This window comes from Zootoca vivipara, chromosome 14, assembly GCF_965207765.1.
Source record: "Zootoca vivipara chromosome 14, rZooViv2.hap1.1, whole genome shotgun sequence".
NCBI lineage: Eukaryota > Metazoa > Chordata > Lepidosauria > Squamata > Lacertidae > Zootoca > Zootoca vivipara.
The window spans coordinates 46,059,975-46,080,786 of NC_142597.1; the positions used below are offsets into that span (position 1 = coordinate 46,059,975).

Consider the following 20,812-nt stretch of genomic DNA (forward strand, 5'->3'; position numbering starts at 1 on the left):
AAACTGCGGCCCTCCAGATGTTTTGGCCTACAACTCCCATGATCCCTAGCTAACAGGACCAGTGGTTGGGGAAGATGGGAATTGTAGTCCAAAACATCTGGAGGGCCGAAGTTTGGGGATGCCTGCTTTAAGCGGAGGCTTGACAGCCATCTGGAGGGAATGCTTTAATGGTGTTTCCTGCTTGGCAGGGGGTTGGACTGGATGGCCCTTGTGGTCTCTTCCAACTCTAGGATTCTGTGATGGGTTGCAACAGGATCGCTATTGCCATGCCAATATATGGCATAAGATAAAAGAAACCAGTCTCTAAATGCATGTTTTGAGTAAAACAGTCCTGGATCTGAAAAGCTTGGAAATGACCTGCCCTAAGTAGACTAGCCTTTCCAGTGTGGTCCTTAGTGTGCATGAATGCAGCACAGGGAGTTGCTCCAGCCCCAATGTCTTTATGTCCCAGATTTTGTCAGCTCCTTCCGACACCATGTTGTTTCTTTCTTGGCTAGAGAGAGCAATGGGGGCATCCGGGGATGGGATGTGGTAATGATGATGATAATGATAATAATAATATTTATAGCCCGCTCATCTGGCTGGGTTTCCCCAGCCACTCTGGGCAGCTCCCAACAGAATATTAAAACAGAATAAAACTTCAAACATTAAAAACTTTCCTAAACAGGGCTGCCTTCAGATGGTAGCAGCATGTATCTCCACACCACACTCCCTTCCCCTGCAAAAAGTAAGAGCAAAACTCTTTTAGCTCAAATCTCTGTAAAAATATCAGCCCTCGAGGTTTTCCAAAATTGCGTTTCAGCTGCGCTGAATAGTTAAACTACGGAACTCTCTCCCACCAGAGGCAGTGAGGGCCTCCAACGGGGTGGCTTTCAAAGAGGCTCAGGCAAATGCATGGAGGAGAGGGCTCTCCCTTGCTACTCTACAGCTGTTTGGGCCTTCAGCTCATTGGCCCCAGTCAGCCTAGCCTGTTTTCTGCCAGGGGGGATGGGAGCCATCACCAGAACCTTTTGGCTGGCTTGAGAGAGCATGCACCCCGCTAGAAGGGGAAACAGGTGCAACGCCATTTTAAATCCTCGTTTTTCCATTCCTCCTTCGTTATTCCTCTAGACAGAGCAGGAATTCCTCTCTTTGCGACCACCTTTTAAAAATTAAACCAGTTGAACGTGCTGCTGCCCAAAAATCTCATTTCATGTTTTTTTTTTTCTTGGGGGGTGGGGGATGAAATAGGAATCTAGTCCTCAATGTTCTAGATACAAGGTTGGTTTAAACAGGAGCGCAGGATGCTGCCTTATACTGAGGCCGTCTAGCACAGTATTTCCCGCACCGGCTGGCAGCAAAAAGGCTCTCCCGGATTGCAGGCTAGGAAGCGAGAGAGGCCGGAACTTTAACCGTAGACTCCGGCGTCCCGTTCTTCGTCCACCCTGAGAACTGAGTTGCTACTCTACCCTTTATTTTCTCTACGCATCCTGGCAGGCCACGTGGTCCAGTGGGCGTGGCAAAGGCGAAGCGCTTTCGAGACCCGAGAGCTGCTTCCCGCCCCTCCTTCCCTCTGTAGAGGCTGCGCCTGCGCGTTCCGTTCCGCCCCTCGCTCTCGCTTTCGCCCGCGCCGCGGCTTGTCCCGCGTCGGCCGCCGTCCGCCCGTTTTGTTTCCCGGGGAGCCAAAATGGCGGCGGCGGCGGAGCTGGAGCGGGTCCGCGTCTCGGCGGCGGAGCTGAGGAGGGGCGTCCTGGCGGCGGCGGAGGCGGCGGCCTCCGCGGGGGCGGCCAGGGGCAGCGGAGGACCAGGTGGGCGCGTCGGGCGGGGGCGCGCTGCGGGAGGGGAGGCGCGCGTCCGGGGCTTCGCTCCGTGGGAACGGGCCCGAGGGGGCGTGGCGGGGAGAGGAGAGGAGAGGAGACGCGCGCCGGGCGGGGGCGCTTCCTCACGGCCCGCCGACACGCGAGTTTGCGGGGAGCTTGTTGTCGTTACCACCGCGTGGTGGTGGTTGTCGCGGTTTTCACCTCTCGGCCGTTATTCTTACCGTGAGGGGATCGTTATCGCCCCCATTGTCACCCTCGTCCTCCTCGTTATTATACATTTAATTTTATCTTCGTGGGGTTTTTCGTTTTTATTCTATTTATTCATTGGCAGCCCGCCTTTCCCTCAAGGCGGCTCACGAAAGATTGAAAACAAAACACAGCGGGGAAGCAAAGAATACGTGAAGATAATGATAGTAATAATAATATTTTTTTATTATTTATACCCCACCCACTCTGGATGACTTCCAACACATATAACAACATAATAAAACTTTAAAAACTTGCCAATGCATAAAATACATGCATCATGTTTGAAAAACATAAAAGGCCATAATTGGGGTTTTTTAATGATTAAAACATCAATGGAATTAGAGCTATGTTTGAAAGAAACTTGATCTATTATACTACAAGCAGTAACAAAGCAAAGCAAATTGCAAGTAGTTTTGAAGTTGTGATTCGCCCTGGGGCATTGTGGGAAAGGACAGTCAGTCAAAAGTATTAAGAGCTGTTTCCTTAAAAGCAAAAAAAAAAAAATTATTCCAGTTGCACCTTAGAGACCAACTAAGTTTGTCATTGGTATGAGCTTTCGTGTGCATGCACACTTTTTCAGATACCAAAAGCAGTCAGTTCCCCAAAGGCCTGTGGAGAAAGGGCTTCACCCACCCTCCGGAGGACAGCAAGGAGGAAACCAGCTTTAATCTCTCTAGGAAGGGAGCTCCAGAGTTGTCTGGGGGAGCAGCAGCCACTGGAAAGCCCCTCTCCTGCGTCCACACAAAGCGTGCCTGTGAGGGTGGCAGGATCAAGAGAAGGGCCTCCCCCTAAGATGGGGTGCAGGCATGGAAGTGAAACAAACAGGTTGGGTGGAAAACAGGCTGGCACAGAATGAGACTGCACAGTGGGCTTTTGTCATATATCGGGCTTGAGACGAGGTCCTGTGGTCAGCAAACTTTTTCAGCAGGGGGCCGGTCCACTGTCCTTAAGACCTTGTGGGGGGCCGGACTATATTTTGGAAAAAAAATATGAACAAATTCTTATGCCCCACAAATAACCCAAAGATGCATTTAAAATAAAAGGACACATTCTACTCATGTAAAAATACCAGGCAGGCCCCACATATAACCCAGAGAATGCATTTTAAATAAAAGGATACATTCTACTCATGTAAAAACATGCTGATTTCCAGACCGTCCGCGGGCCGGATTTAGAAGGCGATTGGGCCGCATCCGGCCCCTGGGCCTTAGTTTGGGAACCCCTGATCAAGACCCTCCCTGATATATAATGCACTTTTTTGTCCACCATCCCAAGACAGCGAACATTTAGTTCTTGCATTGGGTTGTGGCTGTTTCCTCTCACATAAGTTTCATTAAGGCTGCAGTCTGTATTTAAACTGGTGATAGACACATATAGAGCCGGACTTCCATTGTTTGGGCTGTAAATCTGATTTTCAAGAAAATATGATGGAAGCTGGCTGCAAGCAGGATTCTCTCATTGTGGATGGTGGCTCACAGCAAACTGAGGCAGAGAGACGGAGACGTTGCTCACAGCCAGCCAGGAACTCCTCTGAAGAGCTGGTAGAACTTGAATCCAGCTCTCCAGCCTGTGGACCACATTGCTTCTCCCCTCTGCAGTCTATAGCGAAGTCCTGCCTGGAATACAAAGCTCAGCTGTCATCCTAAAGTTCCTGACATTCAGGGGGCCAGTTTCTGTGGAGTGGGTTGTGTACTCACCTTACCGTTCCTTGAGGATGGGATGATGGGAAGCCTGGGTGCCTTGCTGGGCTTTTGCTTTTTATTCCCCATATTTTTCTATGTATAAGACGAGCTTTTTTGACCCAAAAATGAGGTTCAAATTTTAGGATAGTCTTATACACGGGTAGTGCTGAGGGGGGACAGGTGAAATTTTTTTTGGCGTGAGCCCGAGCTTGTAAGCGGCGATTGGCCACTTGATTGTTGGGATGCCGAAAATTGCTCACCCGCCGGAACACAGCACACAGCCGCTCACGTCGCAGCTGCCCAATCGCCGCCATTAGCCTGCCTGATTCCGCTGCGGGAGCCAATAGACAGCTGCCCTTGTTGTAGCAAGTGAGAGTGTGATTGGCAGCCGCTGGCTGCGATCGGGCAGCTGATACCGCTCACCCACTGGAACGAAGCGCGAGCCCAAGATTTGAAGCGGCAATTGTCAGCAACGCAAGCAGTTGTATGCTGCATTCTGGTGGGTGAGCGATTTTCAGCATTCCCCCCCCAAATAATCCTCCCCCAAAGCTTAATCCCCCTATTTTCTAAATTTTGAGGCCCCCAAAATAGGGGGCGTCTTATACATGGGGGCGACCTATAGACGGAAAAGTACGGTACTTTTTCCATTTGCGGTTGGAAATGCTGGAGTTGGGGAGACTGTTCATTTTAGTCTATTGTTTGCATCCCGCTTTTTCCTATTAGTATAAAAACTAAAGTTGAGAAAAGAACAGTACGGAACAAAAGAAATCAAATCCTACATCCATTAAAACAAGAATCGTAGTACAGTATATTGCTACCGACTTGGCTGCTTGCTTCGTGCTGGTTTACAAATGTTTTCTTACACTTCACTTGTAAGTCTAAGGGCCTGGTGGTGGTGGCCCTTAGCAGCAAATGGCGCCTCTCTGTTTAGAGGCAGTATAGCTCTAAGCACCCAGATCTAGGGACTAATAGGGAAAAGGTTTGCCCATCACGACCTACTTTTGAGCTTTCTGGAGTTGCCTTGGCTGGCTGTAGCTAGAAATCAGATCCTGGGTGGGCCTTTGAGCTGATCCAGAAGAAGTAGCTTCTGAGTTGCTGTACTACATGGACCACCCTTGGCCTGATCCAGCAGACTCTTCTTATGTTTTCATTAGACAAGTTCATGGAGAAGAGGGCTGCTTGCCATGATGGTTATGCTCTGCCTCCACAGTTGGAGGCAGCAATGGTTCTGAACACCAGTGGTTGGAAACCACAGGAGGAGAGAGAGGGTTCCTGGCTCAGATCCTGTTTGGGGGCATCTGGTTGGCTGCTATGAGAAGGTGATACTGGACTAGATGAGCCACTCACCTGGCCCCCCTAGGCTGTTCTTATGGTCTTGCGCGCTCACATTCAGCTTTCCCCCCCAGCAGTCCTGTTTTTCCCAGTGTTCCCCTTGGCCGGAAGGTTCTGGAACCCCGCCCCACCAAGGCTCTGTTGCCACGGGCACTGCTTCCTCCGGGGTTCCGATCCCTGCCAGCCCAGAACACCTGAGCAGGGCCACCTGGCATTCCTGGCAGCCTTTGAGCTGGCAATGGCACAGGGAGCCAACCAGTGGGAGCCCCCTGCTACTCTCCGGATGTTCTCCCCCGTGGGAGGTCCGTTCTGGCTTCCTGAATGAATTGGCACAAAGAGGTTCCTATGGGGCGGGGGCCGCATGTGGGGAGAAGCCTGTGAAAAATACTTTGTGTCTGGAAAAAAGAGCACCTGGCAGGGCAGAGGCGGCATCCAGATGGGAAGCTTTATGACAATACGTCTCCATGGAAGTGGCCGTTTGGGTGGAATGGGGTGGGAAGCGCCACGCACGGGGGGGGGGGGGCAAATTAAAAGAGAAACCCAAGTTTGTAACTGTCAATGTCAGTTTTGTGAGGTGGCCAAGCAGCCACTTGGTGAACCCCAAAGAAGTGGTGGGGAGGCCTGTGGGGGCCAAGCGGGTGGGTCAGAAGTAAACACACTCACGTCCGTAGGGAAATGTCCACCCAGCTCAGTATTGCCGACATTGTCTGGCAGCAGCTCTCCAGGATGCTTCCAGTTCTCCCTGAGTGATGGGGAGCTGTGCTACTTGAGAAATAACATTCCCGCTCTCTGCCCTATGAGAGAGTCCTGCTTGAAATGCTCCAGAGCAGTGACGGCCAAATTGGGCCCTCCAGCTGTTTTTGGACTACAACTTCCATCATCCCTAGGTAGCAGGACCAGTGGTCAGGGATGATGGGAATTGTAGTCTCAAAACAGCTGAACGGCCCGGTTTGGCCATCACTGCTCTAGAGGCTCTTCCAGTATGTGTTAGTAGTACTGAGTTGAGCCAGCGGTCTGGCTCCGATGGGAAGCCAATTGGCACCAGGTCTGCTAGTCAGACATCTTCCTCCTGAGCCTGTGCTGGTCCTGCTATGTGTTGGTCCCAGCTCACTGTTTCCCCTGCCTCTTTGGCTCTCGTGCTCCCTAGGCAAAGCCCCTAACCATGTCCCAGTCCCTTCTCCCTGATTTCCACTGGTGCTTCTTATCCGCTCTGAGGCTGACCATCTCCTTGTGTTTTTCCTTCTCTGCAGAGACCACAAAGGAGCCTCGCCACCGCAAGGACAATCGGCGCCCTGACCTCGAGATCTACAAGCCGGGCCTCTCCCGCCTGCGGAACAAGCTCAGCTTCTCAGCCAAGCAGGAGGAGGCCAAGGGAGCTCCCCTTGCTCCCAGCAGGGAAGAGCCCCCGGCCCCTCAGGACCCTCCCAGAGCAAGCAGCCAGCAGCAGCAGCCCAACGGCCTCTTGGAAGGGCCTGGCGAGGCTGGGGCTCCGCAAGATCCAGGGGTCTCCCCTGAGGAGTGGTGTCCTCGCATCATCCGGCGAGCCAAGAAGCCTGACCAGCAGATCTACCAGCCAGGGAAGCGCCTGCAGGTCCCCTCCAAGGAGCCTGCTGCCCCCCAGCTGGCGGCCGAGGAGCCCCCCGCAAAGGGGGAGCGGGGCGAAGAGCCCGAAAGGGACGCTGGGAAGGGCTGCAGGAAGCCAGCAGCCCCTGAGGGGCAGGAAGGGGGCCTGAGCCGGGAGGGGGCCAAGCCTCTCCGTGGCGGGGAGAAGGGCAGGCGGGCCGAGCGGGTCCGGAAAGGAGGCAGCGAGGAGGCAGCTGCCCAGAGCAAGGTCCAGAGCACCCCAAAGCGCTACTCGCGCTCGGACAAGCGGCGAAACCGCTACCGCACCTGCAGCACCAGCTCGGCCGGGAGCAACAACAGCGCCGATGGGGCCCGCGGGGAGGCAGAGGCCGGGCGGAAGCGCCAGGAGCCACCCAAGGAGAGGCCCCGTCCCCGGAAGCAGCTCTCTGCTTCCTCCACAGACTCCCTGGATGAGGACAAGGCGGAAGAGGAGGAGGCCGAGGCAGCCCGTGGCTCCAGCAGGGACTCGGAGGCAGCCAAGAGACGCCTGGAGCACGGCTGGCTCTCCCGGGGCGCCAGCGGGCGGGAAGCCAAGGGCAGCAGGGGGGGTGGGCGGGGGGAGCCCCCCGAGGCAGAGTGGCGCAAGCGGAAGCCCTCGGAAGCCAGCCTGAGCGATTCTACGGAGGCAGCCGAAGTCGGGAAGGGCTCTTCCAGCCGGGAGCCCCAGGGCAGGGGGCGCGGCATCCTGGTCCTCCCGGCCAACACGGACCTCACCGCCAGTGGTGCTGGCTCCCCCGAAGCCCCCCACTCAGGGCCCCGGCTCCTCTTCAGCGGTGGCCTGGGCAAAGGGACCAGGGGGAGGGGCAGAGGGGGCACTGCCCGCCGGCTATGGGACCCCAACAACCCCGAGCAGAAGCCGGCCCTGAAGAGCCAGGCTTCCCAGCTGCACTTCCTCGACACGGACGACGAGGCGGCCCCTCCACCCCGGGGGGACACCCGCCAGGCCCAGGCCTCCTACTACCGCTTCCAGAACTCGGACAACCCCTACTACTACGGGCGGGCGGCAGGCCAAGCCCCCTCCTATCCCTACGCCGGGTACTCCCTGCCCTATCAGGTCGGTGCCATTAACGGGGTTTACCCGGGCACCTATTACCCGCCAGGCTACCCAGGGCAGGCCGAGCCCTACCTGTGCAGCCCCCTCCTGGCTGGGCCTCTCAGCCCCGAGATGGAGCAGCAGGTGCGCAGCCTGCAGCAGCAGGATCTCAGCAAGGTCCTCCGCGAAGCCAGCAACCTGGAGCAGCAGCTAAGCAACCTCCTGTCCAGGGACCGGCTCAGCCCTGAGGGCCTGGAGAAGATGGGGCAGCTCAGGTGCGAGGGCTTGGATGAGGGTGGGTGCTGGCGGAGAGGGAGGGAGCTGGTTGGCCAGAGGTGGGTTTGCGGAGGGGTCTTGGCACCACAGCTGCTTTCACCTCCCGCTGTAAGAGCCAGGCAGCTTGCCGGGGAAACCACAGTGGGTGCTCTTCAACTTTCGCCATGAGGATGCAGCCTAGCTGCTGGGTCATGCCAAAAGGGCTCCATCGTGTCCGCCATCCTCTCCTCACAGTGGCCCCCCAGATGCCACCAAGGGAAGGCCAAAAGCAAGCGGGACCTGAGCACAACAGCAGCGTTCTCCCCATTTCAGATTCCCAGCAACTGACCTCCAGGCGCTTAGGAAAGAGCCATTGTGGCATCGGACTAGACCTGGGAGAACAGGGTTCAAATCCCCTCTTAGCCATGAAGCTCACTGGCTGTGTCACTCTGCGAGTCATTGTCTCCCAGCCTAACCTGCCTCACAGGGTTGTTGTGAGGATTAAATGAGCAGGAGAACCATGTAGGCCACCTTGAACTCCGTGGAGGAAAAGGCAGAATGCAAATCGATGGGCAGCGGAGGTGTAACATAGTCAAGGTGGCTAGCAGCCATTGGTAGCCTTGCCCTCCATTCATTTATGAGAACATGAAAGGAGTGAAAGGAAGGCCTTTTCACAGGTCATTATTGCTTTTATATTCATTAGTTGCATTTTGCATTTGCGTGTCTTAAAGTGACTTACGCAACAAAAACAATTTCAGTGTTTTCCTATTTCAGTGTATCTGAAGAAGTGTGCATGCACACGAAAGCTCATACCAAAATAAAAACTTAGTTGGTCTTTAAGGTGCTACTGAAGGAATTTTTTTATTTTACTTCGACCCAGACCAACACGGCTACCTACCTGTAACAAAAACAAAGACATTGAGATCAAAAACAACAGTAAACGAAACCTATAATACTGGTCCAAACATCCATTCAAAAGGAACAAGTCCTCTTCTCTCCTCTTAAAGGATGAGCACAGCCACCAAGGTAATAATGGACGTATCCAGCTGTCCTCCCAGTTAAAAACCAGAAGCCTAGGCAAATAATGTCTTTTGCCTGTACTCCAAAACAGGGCATTGCTAATTAATGGGGTTCATTGTCAGAAGATGTCCAAGGAGGCTTTAAAAGGGGGTTAAGCCGGATAGCAGAAGACGAGAAGTTCCGTCTGTGGAATCTATCATAGAGAAGCAAGCTGCTGCTTTTGCCTGGGGAGTCAAAGCAGTTGGGGGGGTGATATTATGGACTTCCCAGAAGAGGCCTCTGGTTGGCCATTTTGGGGGAAATGGGGTGCTGAACTCAGGCGAGTCTTTGGTCCCACTCAGCCACCGAGCTCCTCTTGCATTTGCCCCAAGTCTCATCGTGGGTCTGAGTAGAGTCCTCTGGAAGAGGTGGACTGTAAGGGGTGTGTGTGTTTGAGGCGGAAGCCCCTGGGCTTAGCTGTGCCCTTTTCCAGGGTGGAGATGCTGCAGCTGTACAAGCGCTGCCTGCTGACCGACATCGAGTTTGCTGACGCCCAGAACGTGGACCAGCTGCTGTGGAAGAACGCCTTCTACCAGGTGATCGAGAAGTTCCGGCAGCTGCTCAAGGATCCCCTTGGGGAGAACGCCCAGGAGATCCGCACCAAGCTGCTCCAGATCCTGGACGAGGTAAGGATGCCTGAGACTGAGCCCTCCGGCCTGGCGCCAGGGGTGGGGGGAAAGCACTGTCCCAAGGGTCGGGGTCATACGCCTGGCCCCAAATGTGGTGGTTTTAAAAGCACACAGAAATGAAAAGCTTAGGTTAGCATGGTGACCCCCTTATGTAAGGAAGAAAAAGCTTTGTCTGTCCCCCAACACACAGCAAATGGTGTATAAAGTCAGAAATGTTTTGCAGCCTAGCCTTACCCAACCTGGCAGCCCTCTGGATATTTTGGACTACAACTCCCATCAGCCCCCGCCAGCATAGCCCAAACTGTCTGGAGGGCAACAGGCCAGGCCAGGCCAGGCTGTGGTAGCCCAAGCAAAACCTCCTGGTGCGCCTTCTGCTCTGTCACCAGCAGCCAGCCTCTCCTGGGAAGCACAAGTGGCGAGAGCTCAGCTGTTGCCCTCAGCTCCTGCTTGCACACTTCCCGCTGGGGCGTCTGATTGGCCACCGTGAGGACAGGAGGCTGGACTAGATGGGCCCCCTTTGGCCCGATCTGGCTGCTGTGGGGCTCCTATTACATTTGTACTGATGGCTTTGATAAATAAATAAAAACAAGACACCTTCATGGGGGTGGCTAAGCCTGCCTTCTCCCTCCCCTGTTGGAGGCAGGAGGCGTCTGAATCCAGTTGCAGGGAGTCTTGCTTGTGGACTTTGCTTTGGGGGCATCCGGTTGTCTGCTCTGAGTAGGATGCTGGGCGCCAGATCCAGCTGCATGGATTTCTGACGTTCTCATGACTCCTGCTTCAGGCTGTTCACAAAGCTGCTTGTGGCCCACAGACGAGTGCTGAGCGCACCAAGGCTCTGGATCCCTCCCCACTTTATGGCATAAACAGCCTGTGTTGGGTGATCCCAAGGCTGCACTCTTGCTTGTGGGCCCCCAGAAGGACCGTAGTGGAATCCCAGGAGTTGGTTAGTGAACCAGCTTCTTCCCAAGTCTATTCTTGGTGGGGGTGGGGTGGGGGGGACCCAAGGAGGTTAGGATTGCTCTGAACTGGAGGTAGAATCATAGGCTAATAGAGTTGGAAAGCAACCCAGTGGTCATCTAGTCCAGCCCCCTGCAATGCAAGAAGCGCAGGTGCATTGGATGCTGAGCTAGACAGGCTTTGCGTCAAATCCAGCAGAGCTCTTCTTTTGGGTGCTATTATTCCATCAGAAGATTCTGAATCCGGGGCATGTATTCTTCAAGTACTCCTGCCACGTCCACTCTCTCTCTCTCTCTCCCGCATCCCTCTTCACTTTCTCTCTCCCGGGTCTCAGGGCAGCGATTTCTTCGACGGTTTGCTGCAGAAGCTGCAAGGGACGTACCAGTTCAAGCTGGAGGACTACATGGACGGCATGGCTGTGCGCAGCAAACCCCTGCGGAAGGTGGTGAGTCCTGGCTAGGGCCTGGGCATGTCAGAGGGAAGCTTTGTTGACCAGACCCTCAGGTGTCCCTGGAAGGCGGACGGTAAAGGAGACCCCCCCCCTCTCTTTGGGCACAGGTGAGCTCAGCAGTCTTCCCTGGGGAAGGAAGCAGGCATGCTGAAGCCTGGCTGTGTGTGCAGCCGAGACCTGTAAAGAGGAGATTGGCTTCATTTCTAAAATGTGTGTGTGTTGTTTGGGTTGCAAATATCCTTTGGAACACTAGACTTGCCACTCACAGCCTCCATCTAAAATACAAGGGAAGAGTTTTTGGATTCAGGCAAAGGCCTCTCCCTCCCTCCCTCCCTCCCTCCCTCCCTCCCTCCCTCCCTCCTTTGCTCCTGGGTTGTTAACCAGCAACTGATGGGCTTGTGTCCTCTCCCCCCAGGTGAAATACGCCCTCATCAGTGCCCAGAGGAGCCTGATCTGCCAAGGAGACATCTGCAGATACCGAGAGCAAAGCAGCGACACGGCCAACTACGGAAAGGCACGCAGGTAGGGAGGGAGGAAGTCCTGGGGGGCATCTGCCTCTCTGCGTCATATGCCAGGCCCCTCTGGAGGGGAAGGAACTGCGTCGCTTCATGGGATAGAGCACCTCCTTTGTGTCGAGAAGGTCCCAAGTTCAGGTCCCAATTCAGAAACCCTGGAGAGTGAATGTGGTCAATACTCAGCTGGTCCGACTCAGTACAAGGCAGCTTCCTCCAATTCTCTGTCTTCAGGAAAGGGCTGTAGCTCAGTTGCAGAGCACCTGCTTTGCATGCAGAAGGCCCCAGGTTCAATCTCCAGTCAGGGCTGCGGTTGTTCCCCTGCCTGAGACCGTCCTGGAGAGCCACTCCCGCCCTCCTTCCAGGAGCCTGCAGTCTAAACGTTGAGAAAGTTGAGTAGACGGAAGGGAAGGGGCAAAGGGGTTGCTGTGAGCAGGTGCAGTTACAACATACTTTGGGGACGTTGTGCCAGTGGTGGGGAAGGAGTTAAGTCAAGGGCTGGATAACCAACGTCGGTTTTGAAAGGAGAGAGGACCATGGCACCCCAGAGGGGTTCTTGGGGAGCTTCCTTGCATGGGCCACACTTCAGATATGGCTGGAATTCCCAACTCCCCAGGTTCAATCCCCAGTGGCCTCTCCAGGTAGGGGGAAAGAGACTCCTTCCTGAAACCCTGGAAAGCTGCTGCCAGTCAGTGCGATGATGCTGAGTTAGTTAGAGTCTGGGTCTGGCTGGGAATCGGGCAGCTCCCTGTGCTTCTGCCACCCTTGACGATTGGCCCTGCCGGAGCTGAGGTCTGAGCCTTGGGCTGCCTGAAGGGTCACGGTGTCCCCGTCTCTGCCACAGCCACTGGCAGGACCTCGGAGAGCCTCTCCGCTCCAGGGTCTCCTGCCCCGATGCAGCCTAGCCTGCCGGTCACTCTGCTCTCTTGCCTCCCCAGCTGGTATTTGAAGGCCCAGCACATCGCCCCCAAGAACGGACGCCCGTACAACCAGCTGGCCCTCTTGGCTGTCTACACGGTAAGAGAGATGCAGGGAGGGAGGGAGGGAGGGAGGGAGGGAGGGAGCTGGGGTTGTAATGTCTCCGGGAAACCAGGCACAGGAGGGTTGTGAGCCTCACGGCACCAGGAGAGCCATCGGCTGCCTTCACACATGAAAAATGCTCACATTTCTTAATTATTTTGCCAGTGTTTCAGATGCATGGCAGCTCTTTCCCAAATTGCTAATATTTCATTAGACGAATGAATTCAGCTGTCAAAAATAATTATTAGCAGACTTTATAAGCGTTTATGAAACTGTGGGCATCACTTCTTTTTCACTTACTGACAGAAATGGATAATTCCTCAAACATCTGTCAATAAGGTTCCTTAGGTGTACGGAGTTTGCTCGCTTTTTATTTATTTATATTTTTTAAAATATTTTTTATTGAATTTTACATAGAGAAAAAAAGAAAAAGAGAAAATTTTTAAAAAGAAATACAAAAAACAAAAATGACAATATTAGCACATCTTATTTCTTCAAACTTCTTCACTTCCCCTTCTTACAGTCCTTATTAATAATTAACTCTTACCATTTCCAAATCTTAGCTAGACATCATGAAATTACGTCTTGTCTCCCATTTCATGACCTTATTCTTAAATAATTCTTATTCATTTTGTATAGAAGAGTGAAGGAAAAATAGAAAGAAAAAACCCAAAATAAAAATAAAAAGACATAAGACTTAATCATATTTTCCAATTTCTAATCTAAACATTTCGGACTTCCTCATTTCCCCTTCTTTAGTTCCTTATTAATCACTAATTATTGCAGTTTCCAAATCTAAGATTACCTTCTTTCTTCCAATTTACAACTTCTTTTTAACCGTTTACCCTTCATACTTCTCTTTACCTTTATTGCCCAATATTCTCTACCCTTTTACCCAAAAATATTCATAATTAATTTTCAAGACCTTCCCCCCCCCATTTTATTCCCACCCTCAAGACTAAATCTACCCCCTTTCCTTGGAATCGATGTCTCCAGAGATTTCAGCCAGCTCCTTAATGCATTCCGAGTTCAAACCGTGTTTTATCCACCTATAAAAGTCATCTCAGTTCCTCCTCACCCCACTCCTGCTCTGTCCCATTCTAAATTTTACTCAACCCTTTCCCCCCCCCCTGCTGTATTCCCAACATTTTATCTTCAATCTCATTCTCTTTCTGCCCCCCACCTGCTTCCTTCTCCCCCTCTCTCACTGGGGTAACAACCTTTTTGTTTTTCCCCTGGGCGGGGGGCTGCTCGCTTTTTATTCCTGCAGTGTGACCATACAGCACAGCTTCTGGTCCAAAGATCTGAGGGTGCTGCAAGTTCCTCGTTTATTTTCAGGCCCCTGTACTTAAAACCCATTGCAAGTGCCTTGGCATGAGGACGTTCGCTGGGTGAGGGTTATCATGGCCAAATCGTACATTGTGTAGATAGACCATGGTGCTAGGAAGGCGTGTCCTTGTTCTGGTGGATGGCTAACCAATGATTAAATTGATTTTTGAAAGTTGGCACGAGTTTTCATGCGGTTTTAGTCTGTCGTTATTTTAACTTCAAAAAGTCTGTACTTACTGTTGCTATTTTTTTCTTGTTGGTTTTTTTCCTTTTTTTATAAATCTCTTTGTTTTTTTTAAAGCAAGGAATATCTAAATGTTATTAAATTAATTAAACCAGCTAGACCAGCTGCCGGGTAGCCAAGGTGCCAGGTTTGTGTGCAGAATGTCTTGGGCTCCATGCCTGGCAAGACTGGGAAGGGCTCCCTGCCTGAGACCTTCGAGAGCCACGGCTGCCAGTCAGCATAGACAGCACTGAGCTAAGCAGACCCAGCTCTAAAGGATGCAGCCCTAGATGCGGCTGAGTCACATCTGTGTGACTTTGTCAGAAACGGGGCGTCCTGCTCCCCCTCCCTCGATCAGCGTAAGGTGCCCAGAAATATATGTGCCATTTATTAGGAGCCACACACTTCAGTTCTGATTGAGGTCCTTATTAGCACCACTGGAAAATACTTGACTGTGTTGGTCTTCCCCAACCTGGCGTACCTTTTGATGTTTTGGACTACAACTCCCATCAGCGGTGGATGGGACTGATGGGCGTTGTAGTCCAAAAACGTGTTAAGGTTGCAGGGTTGGGAGAGGCTACTCTCCATTCTGTGAGCTAGCAGGAGTTCCTTTGTAAGAGAGTCTAGAGCAGTGGTTCCCAAACTTTTTCAGGGCCCCAAGCCCTTGGTTCTAAAACGTATTCTCAGGACCCCCTACCTCATAAATCATCATTCAGAATTTGCACCACCCACTAAGGAAGATAATAACACAATGCAATTTACTGAAGAATATCAATGTGAAAAATATTTTTTACGCATCCTTACAAGAACATTTATAGCATAAAGTATTTCTATATACCCCGTTTCTCCAAAAAATAAGACGTAGCCATAAAATAAGCCATAGCAGGATTTTTAAGTATTCAAGGAATATAAGCCATACCCCAAAAAATAAGACATAGTGATAGGCGCAGCAGCAATGCCGGCCGCGGCAGGAGGAGGAGGAAAAAAATGAGACATCCCCTGAAAATAAGCCATAGTGTGTGTGTGTGTATGTGTGTGTTTTTGTTTTGTTTTTTTTGAGGAAAAATTAATATAAGACGGTGTCTTATTTTCGGAGAAACACTGGTAATTATTCACCAAACAAGCACAAAGCTTCACCTACCACAGACATACGGTAACTAAGGCATAGGAAAATTGCCAATCCTTGGCCATCTTATGATAACTCAGAATTGTAAATACAGACCAATGTAGCTGAAAGAAATAGCAGCACAACTTTCAGTATCAGGCCGCTCACTGGCTCCAGTGGTTCTGCTCTGCCTCCACGGTCAGAGGCAGCAATGCTTCTGACTGCCACTTGCTGGAGATTACAGGAGGGGAGGGGGCTCTCGTCTTTGAATCCTGTCTGCTGGTTCCCTACAGGCAACTTGTTCAGCCACTGCGAGAACAGGATGCTGGGCCATTGGCTTGATCCCGCAGGCTCTTATGTTCTGAGAGTTTGGCCCCTGGCAAAGACCTTAATCCTGTGGGGCTTATGTTTGTTGCAGACCTAGAAGCTTCATCTGCCCCTCGCCTTCCATTGCCACCTCCCCTTTCTCAGCAAGAAGGAGGGTGGTCCCTTTGTATCTCCCCCCCCAATTGCCCCTCTGTAGGGTACTATCCTGTAAGGGGATCTTCCTGTTGTTGTCTCTGCAGAGGAGGAAGCTGGATGCCGTCTACTATTACATGCGCAGTCTTGCGGCCAGCAACCCCATCCTGACTGCCAAGGAGAGCCTCATGAGCCTCTTTGAGGAGACCAAGCGGAAGGTAAGGGGTGGGCTGAGGGCTCCGGACCCCTTTCCTCGCCCCCAGGCTCCCTCTCTGCCCAGGAGCCCCCAGCCTGACCCGCAGCGCCTCTCCCTCCCTGTGCAGGTGGAGCAGGTGGAGCAGAAGAAGAGCCCCAGTCGGCAGAGTAAAGGCAAGAAGTCGGCCTTCCGGCCTTCCGGGGATGATGCCACCCGCCTGGAGCTCTGGATCCACCCCTCGCACCCCCGCACCAGCCAGGGGCATGAGTCCGGGCGAGACTCGGAGCAGGACAACGGCCTCGGCAGCCTCAGCCCCAGCGATGTGAGTACCGGCCGTGTGGCTGAAATCCGTGTAGCATCATGTAAAGAGCGTTGGTTTGGTGATTGCCTTTATGCCCCACCTTTTCCTCCCAGGAGCTCCCAACATTCCCCGCCCTCCTCGTTTAATCCCCGCAGCAACCCCATGAGGTGGGTTAGGCTGAGGGACTTGGGCTGAGCTTTGTGGCTGGGTGGGGACTTGAACCCTGGTCTCTCCCAGGCCCTCGTCTGCTGGCACTCTCACCGCTGCACCGCACGACTTCCCAGGAGGGATAGATGAGTGTGTATACATACGTGTACAAGTCGGCCGAGAGGAGCTTCTGCCGCCGGGCTCCCTCTGGCCACTGGATGGCGCTGTTCTTCTTGCTATGCAGGACAGGCTGATATGTTGGGTGGGGGGGCAACCCTCTTCCGCTGAGATGCTCTGCCCTGTGCAGCTCACTGGGGAACTGGAGCCAGCAGAATGCAGAGGCGGGTCTGTCTGTGGCAGGGGTGTCCCTGGCCACTTCTCCCTTCCCACCCACCCCCGTCCGGAGCCGCCTTGGGAGAGTGTCTTGTGGAGCACGTGGGGACAAGGCCTTGCCTCCACTCTCACACGCCCAAAGTCATGCGGGTGCTCTGGTCCCCGCTGGGGCAGGAGGGGCTCCAAGGTGCAGAGGAGGCAGGCTGTCTGCAGGATTAGGCCAACCCCAGTCAACTGGGACATGTACGGCCTTCAGGCACAGCTCAGAATAACTTCCTTTGCTAATGGAGTTTCTTCCCAATAAATGTTTGAGGTGGCTCACGGCACAGAGAAGCATTTAATGTACAATTCAGTAGTAGCAATAATAACAACAGCAGTATTGGACCAGGACCTGGGAGAGACCCGGGTTCAAATCCGCCCTCTGTCATGAAGCTCACCGGGTGACTTTGGAAGATAATCACTCCGTTTCGGTCTGACCCTACCTCACAGGGTTGTTGTGTGAATAAAATGGGAGGTGGGAAGGAGAACTGTATGACCACCTTGAGCTCTTTGGAGGAAAGAAGGTGGGATGTCAATGTAATATGATGATACAACTTGCAGTGATGGGGGTTGGGGGGGGAGTACCTTGGCCCTTCCAGCCTTTGGAACGACATTTTGGGTGCTGGGTAGGTGGGCTGCTTTGCGGTGGGTGCTTTGGGCTGAGAGATCCGGGGCCCTTGCCCATATGTTGCCCTCTTCCAAGGAAGCATCTGGGCAGAAGCAAAGGGGCAGCTTGGCAGGAAGGAGGCCAGCAGAGGGTCAAGGGAGGCTGAGCTGGGCAAGAAGAAGGGTTGGTGGCTCCTATTCCAAGTCAAACTAGCTCTGTGTTACCTACACAGGCTGGCAGCAGGGTGTCGGGCAAGGAGCATTTCCCAGCCTTTCTTGGAGATGCTGCCAAGGATTGAGCCGGGGACCTTCTGCATGCCCAGCAGGTGCTCTCTGCCCCTGACCTCTAGCCCTTCTTCTGCCAATCAGTGTCACACGGGAGTTGGTGCGCAACTGTTCCTTTAAGCCATTTGCCTGTTGGGCTCATGGAGGTTCCCAGGGATGCCTTGGCAAGTGGGCTTTCATAGAACAATAGAATTGTAGTGTAGGAAGGTACCACTTGTGGTCATCTAGTCCAACCCCCTGCAATGCAGGAATCTCAGCTAAAGCATCCCTGACAGATGGCCATCCAAGCTCTGTTGAAGGAGAGTCGACCACCTCCCAAGGGGAGTCCCTTCCACACTCAAACAGCTCTTACTTCATAGCACTGGAGCCTGGCCTCGGGGGGGGGGGCTCCTTTTCACACACACCCCACCTGCCCAGACTTGCACGTCCCTGGAATCCCACTGACTCGGGGTCACCCTGGGGGTGCCCTGCCGGCAGGGACAGCACTGTCCTTTTGGCCTGCTGTGCCAGGCCTGCAGAGAGCAATTGCCAAAAGCCCTGGAGGTTGACTCAGCGAGCGCTGGGGGGTTCCCCCCTCCTTTCTGTTTCTGAAGCAGGTTCCCAGGCGAGAGGGGGGGGGCTCCACTCCCCCCAGCCTCCTTCGCTGGTGCCGTGACGGGCAACCCAGAGCGCTGCTGTGTGTGCCGCATCTCTCTCTCCCTCCACCTCCTCGAGCTCCTTTGACCCGGTCACCAAAACCACCCCTCAGCTTTTATTCTTACGCCAGGCGCGTGTTTTTTTCGAGCCCTGAGGTTTGATCTCTTTCCTCTAACGGAGAGAGAAGTTCTCCGAGGAGGAAGCCGCGGGTGCCAGGCTGCAGTTGGGCTGGTTAGACGTGGAAACCACATGCCCAGCCCCCGCGGGCTTGGGGACGTGACTCTCGGCACGCAGCGCCTTGCGCTGGAGGCAGCGCCTGGCTCACCCCCCATCCTCTTCCGCCTCCCAGCCACCAGCTGCACCCACCCCTCCTCTCTGCTTCTCTGCGTCTCGGGAGCGAAACAGGCTTTTGGGGAAACTGTCCCACCGAGTGCTGCTCCTGCTGGGGCTGAGCTCCTTGCTGCCTGCAGCCCTCTTCAGGGCAGCCTTGCGTGGAGCCTGCCCCCCTTCCCCTTCCTTCCGGCCCCACTTGACCTTTCGCTGCCACCCACAAGGAGGCCGGGGCGAGGTGAAGCGAGAGTTTCCAGGCACGCAAAGGCCAAAAAAAGAGAGAAAAGAGGCTCAGCGTCATAATTTCAAAAGAGAGGAGAGAAAGCAGGTTGCTGTGACTTCTGGGTAGTTGGTTGGCTGGAGAGGTGGGCCGCTGGGCATGGCAAGAGGGTGCCAGGCTCCCTTGACCCAGGAGAGGACCAGGCAGGATCCCATTCTGCAGAGGCCCTCAGCTCCAAGGGCTTTGCAGGCATTTGCAGCCAGTTGCATTGTGGTTGTGTTGTGCTTGTGTGTGTGCAAACTGAGAAACTGCCCCATTTTTGTGCCCTGCTTATTGGCTTCCTGGTATATTTGCTTGTTTCTTCTCCCCTCTGTAGCCACAGCCACTCAGGATCCTCCCCATTCCCTCTCTGGCTTCTGAATCCATTCCCTCCCTCAGTGTTCCCCACATGCACCCCAGTTTATCAATAACCATCAGGACTAGGAGCCTATTTTTTTCTTTTGAAAGAAGGAACCAAGAGGTTTAAGATATTGAATTCTAGGGCCAGCACCAGGTTTCTCTGCTTAAGTCTGCTGTGCTACAGTTTGATTTTTAAAAAGTGAATAACTAAATCACAATACATTGGTTTTATTAATTTATGTATTAAAAGATATGCACCCCGCCCTTCATCACAGGCTATCAGGATGGGTGGCAATAAATGCACAATAAATTTCCACAGACTTGACATGAGTCAACAGTGTGATGCAGCAGCTTAAAAAGCCAATGCAATTCTGGGCTGCATCAATAGGAGTATAGCATCTAGATCTAGGGAAGTAATAGTACCACTGTATTCTGCTCTGGTCAGACCTCACCTGGAGTACTGTGTCCAGTTCTGGGCACCACAGTTCAAGAAGGATACTGACAAGCTGGAACGTGTCCAGAAGAGGGCAACCAAAATGGTCAAAGGCCTGGAAACGATGCCTTATGAGGAACGGCTTAGGGAGCTGGTTATGTTTAGCCTGGAGAAGAGAAGGTTAAGGGGTGATATGATAGCCATGTTCAAATATATAAAAGGATGTCATATAGAGGAGGGAGAACGGTTGTTTTCTGCTGCTCCAGAGAAGCAGACACGGAGCAACGGATTCAAACTACAAGAAAGAAAATTCCACCTAAACATTAGGAAGAACTTCCTGACAGTAAGAGCTGTTCGGCAGTGGAATTTGCTACCAAGGAGTGTGGTGGAGTCTCCTTCTTTGGAGGTCTTTAAGCAGAGGCTTGACAGGCATATGTCAAGAATGCTTTGATGGTGTTTCCTGCTTGGCAGGGGGTTGGACTGGATGGCCCTTGTGGTCTCTTCCAACTCTATGATTCTATGATTCTATGATTCTATGTTCTGATTTTCCCCCAAAACATCCTTTATGAAAATTGGCTTGGAATTCCAAGTGGGAACAACACGGCGGCTGTTGCCTCCGGTTCCCCAGGCCCCATGGGGGCATCTGCCTGGCCACTGTGAGAACAGGATGCTCAGCAAGAGGGCCTGATCCAGCTGCTGCTCCAGGCCTCTCCTGATGTTTGTGAGCGTTCAGGAGGTCGGAGGAAGCTCTGCTCTCCGTGGCAGGGGCTGGCCCACGCATTCCCCAAGGGAGGCCTGATGGCTGCCCCGGGAAAGGGCGCCTGGAGGGGGCTCCTGTGCCAACTGGTCAGGCAGACATGCCTCTTCTGAGCCCTGCTGGGTTTGTCCCTGGGTGCATCTGCTCCCTCCGCTCCTCCGTCTTCCTTTTTTTTTTAGCCGCCACCAAAACTGCCCCCCATCATGACATCCGTGGCGCTGCTTCCTCCCCTCCCGCATCCGGTCCCCTGGCAGAGAAACAAGCCTTGTCCTTCCGCTGCCCCGTGCTGGTTCCACCGACCCTTCTCTGCTCCGCAGATGCGCCGCGGCTGCCGAGGGGAAAGTTTGCCTCCTCGCTTGATAAAGAACAGATACCAGAGTGCTGCTTCCAAACCTGAAGTAACCATTTTTAAC

General features: G+C 53.2%; 1 protein-coding gene across 3 annotated transcripts in view; it reads left to right on the top strand.

The window, feature by feature from the left end:
* Positions 1–1,621: 1,621 nt before the first annotated feature.
* Positions 1,622–20,812, top strand: part of SMG6 (SMG6 nonsense mediated mRNA decay factor) — a 92,685-nt gene continuing 73,494 nt past the window's right edge. For 2 of the 3 annotated variants that reach the window (XM_088658094.1, XM_088658095.1), the window contains exons 1-8: positions 1,624–1,787; positions 6,313–7,993; positions 9,466–9,658; positions 10,953–11,063; positions 11,485–11,591; positions 12,520–12,598; positions 15,825–15,935; positions 16,041–16,235. In XM_088658094.1, the coding sequence (XP_088514220.1) occupies positions 1,667–1,787; positions 6,313–7,993; positions 9,466–9,658; positions 10,953–11,063; positions 11,485–11,591; positions 12,520–12,598; positions 15,825–15,935; positions 16,041–16,235 (2,598 nt within the window). In that variant the 5' untranslated portion in view covers positions 1,624–1,666. Of the gene's footprint in view, positions 1,788–6,312; positions 7,994–9,465; positions 9,659–10,952; positions 11,064–11,484; positions 11,592–12,519; positions 12,599–15,824; positions 15,936–16,040; positions 16,236–20,812 lie in introns of all 3 variants that reach the window. The other variant, XM_088658096.1, reaches the window with a different exon arrangement.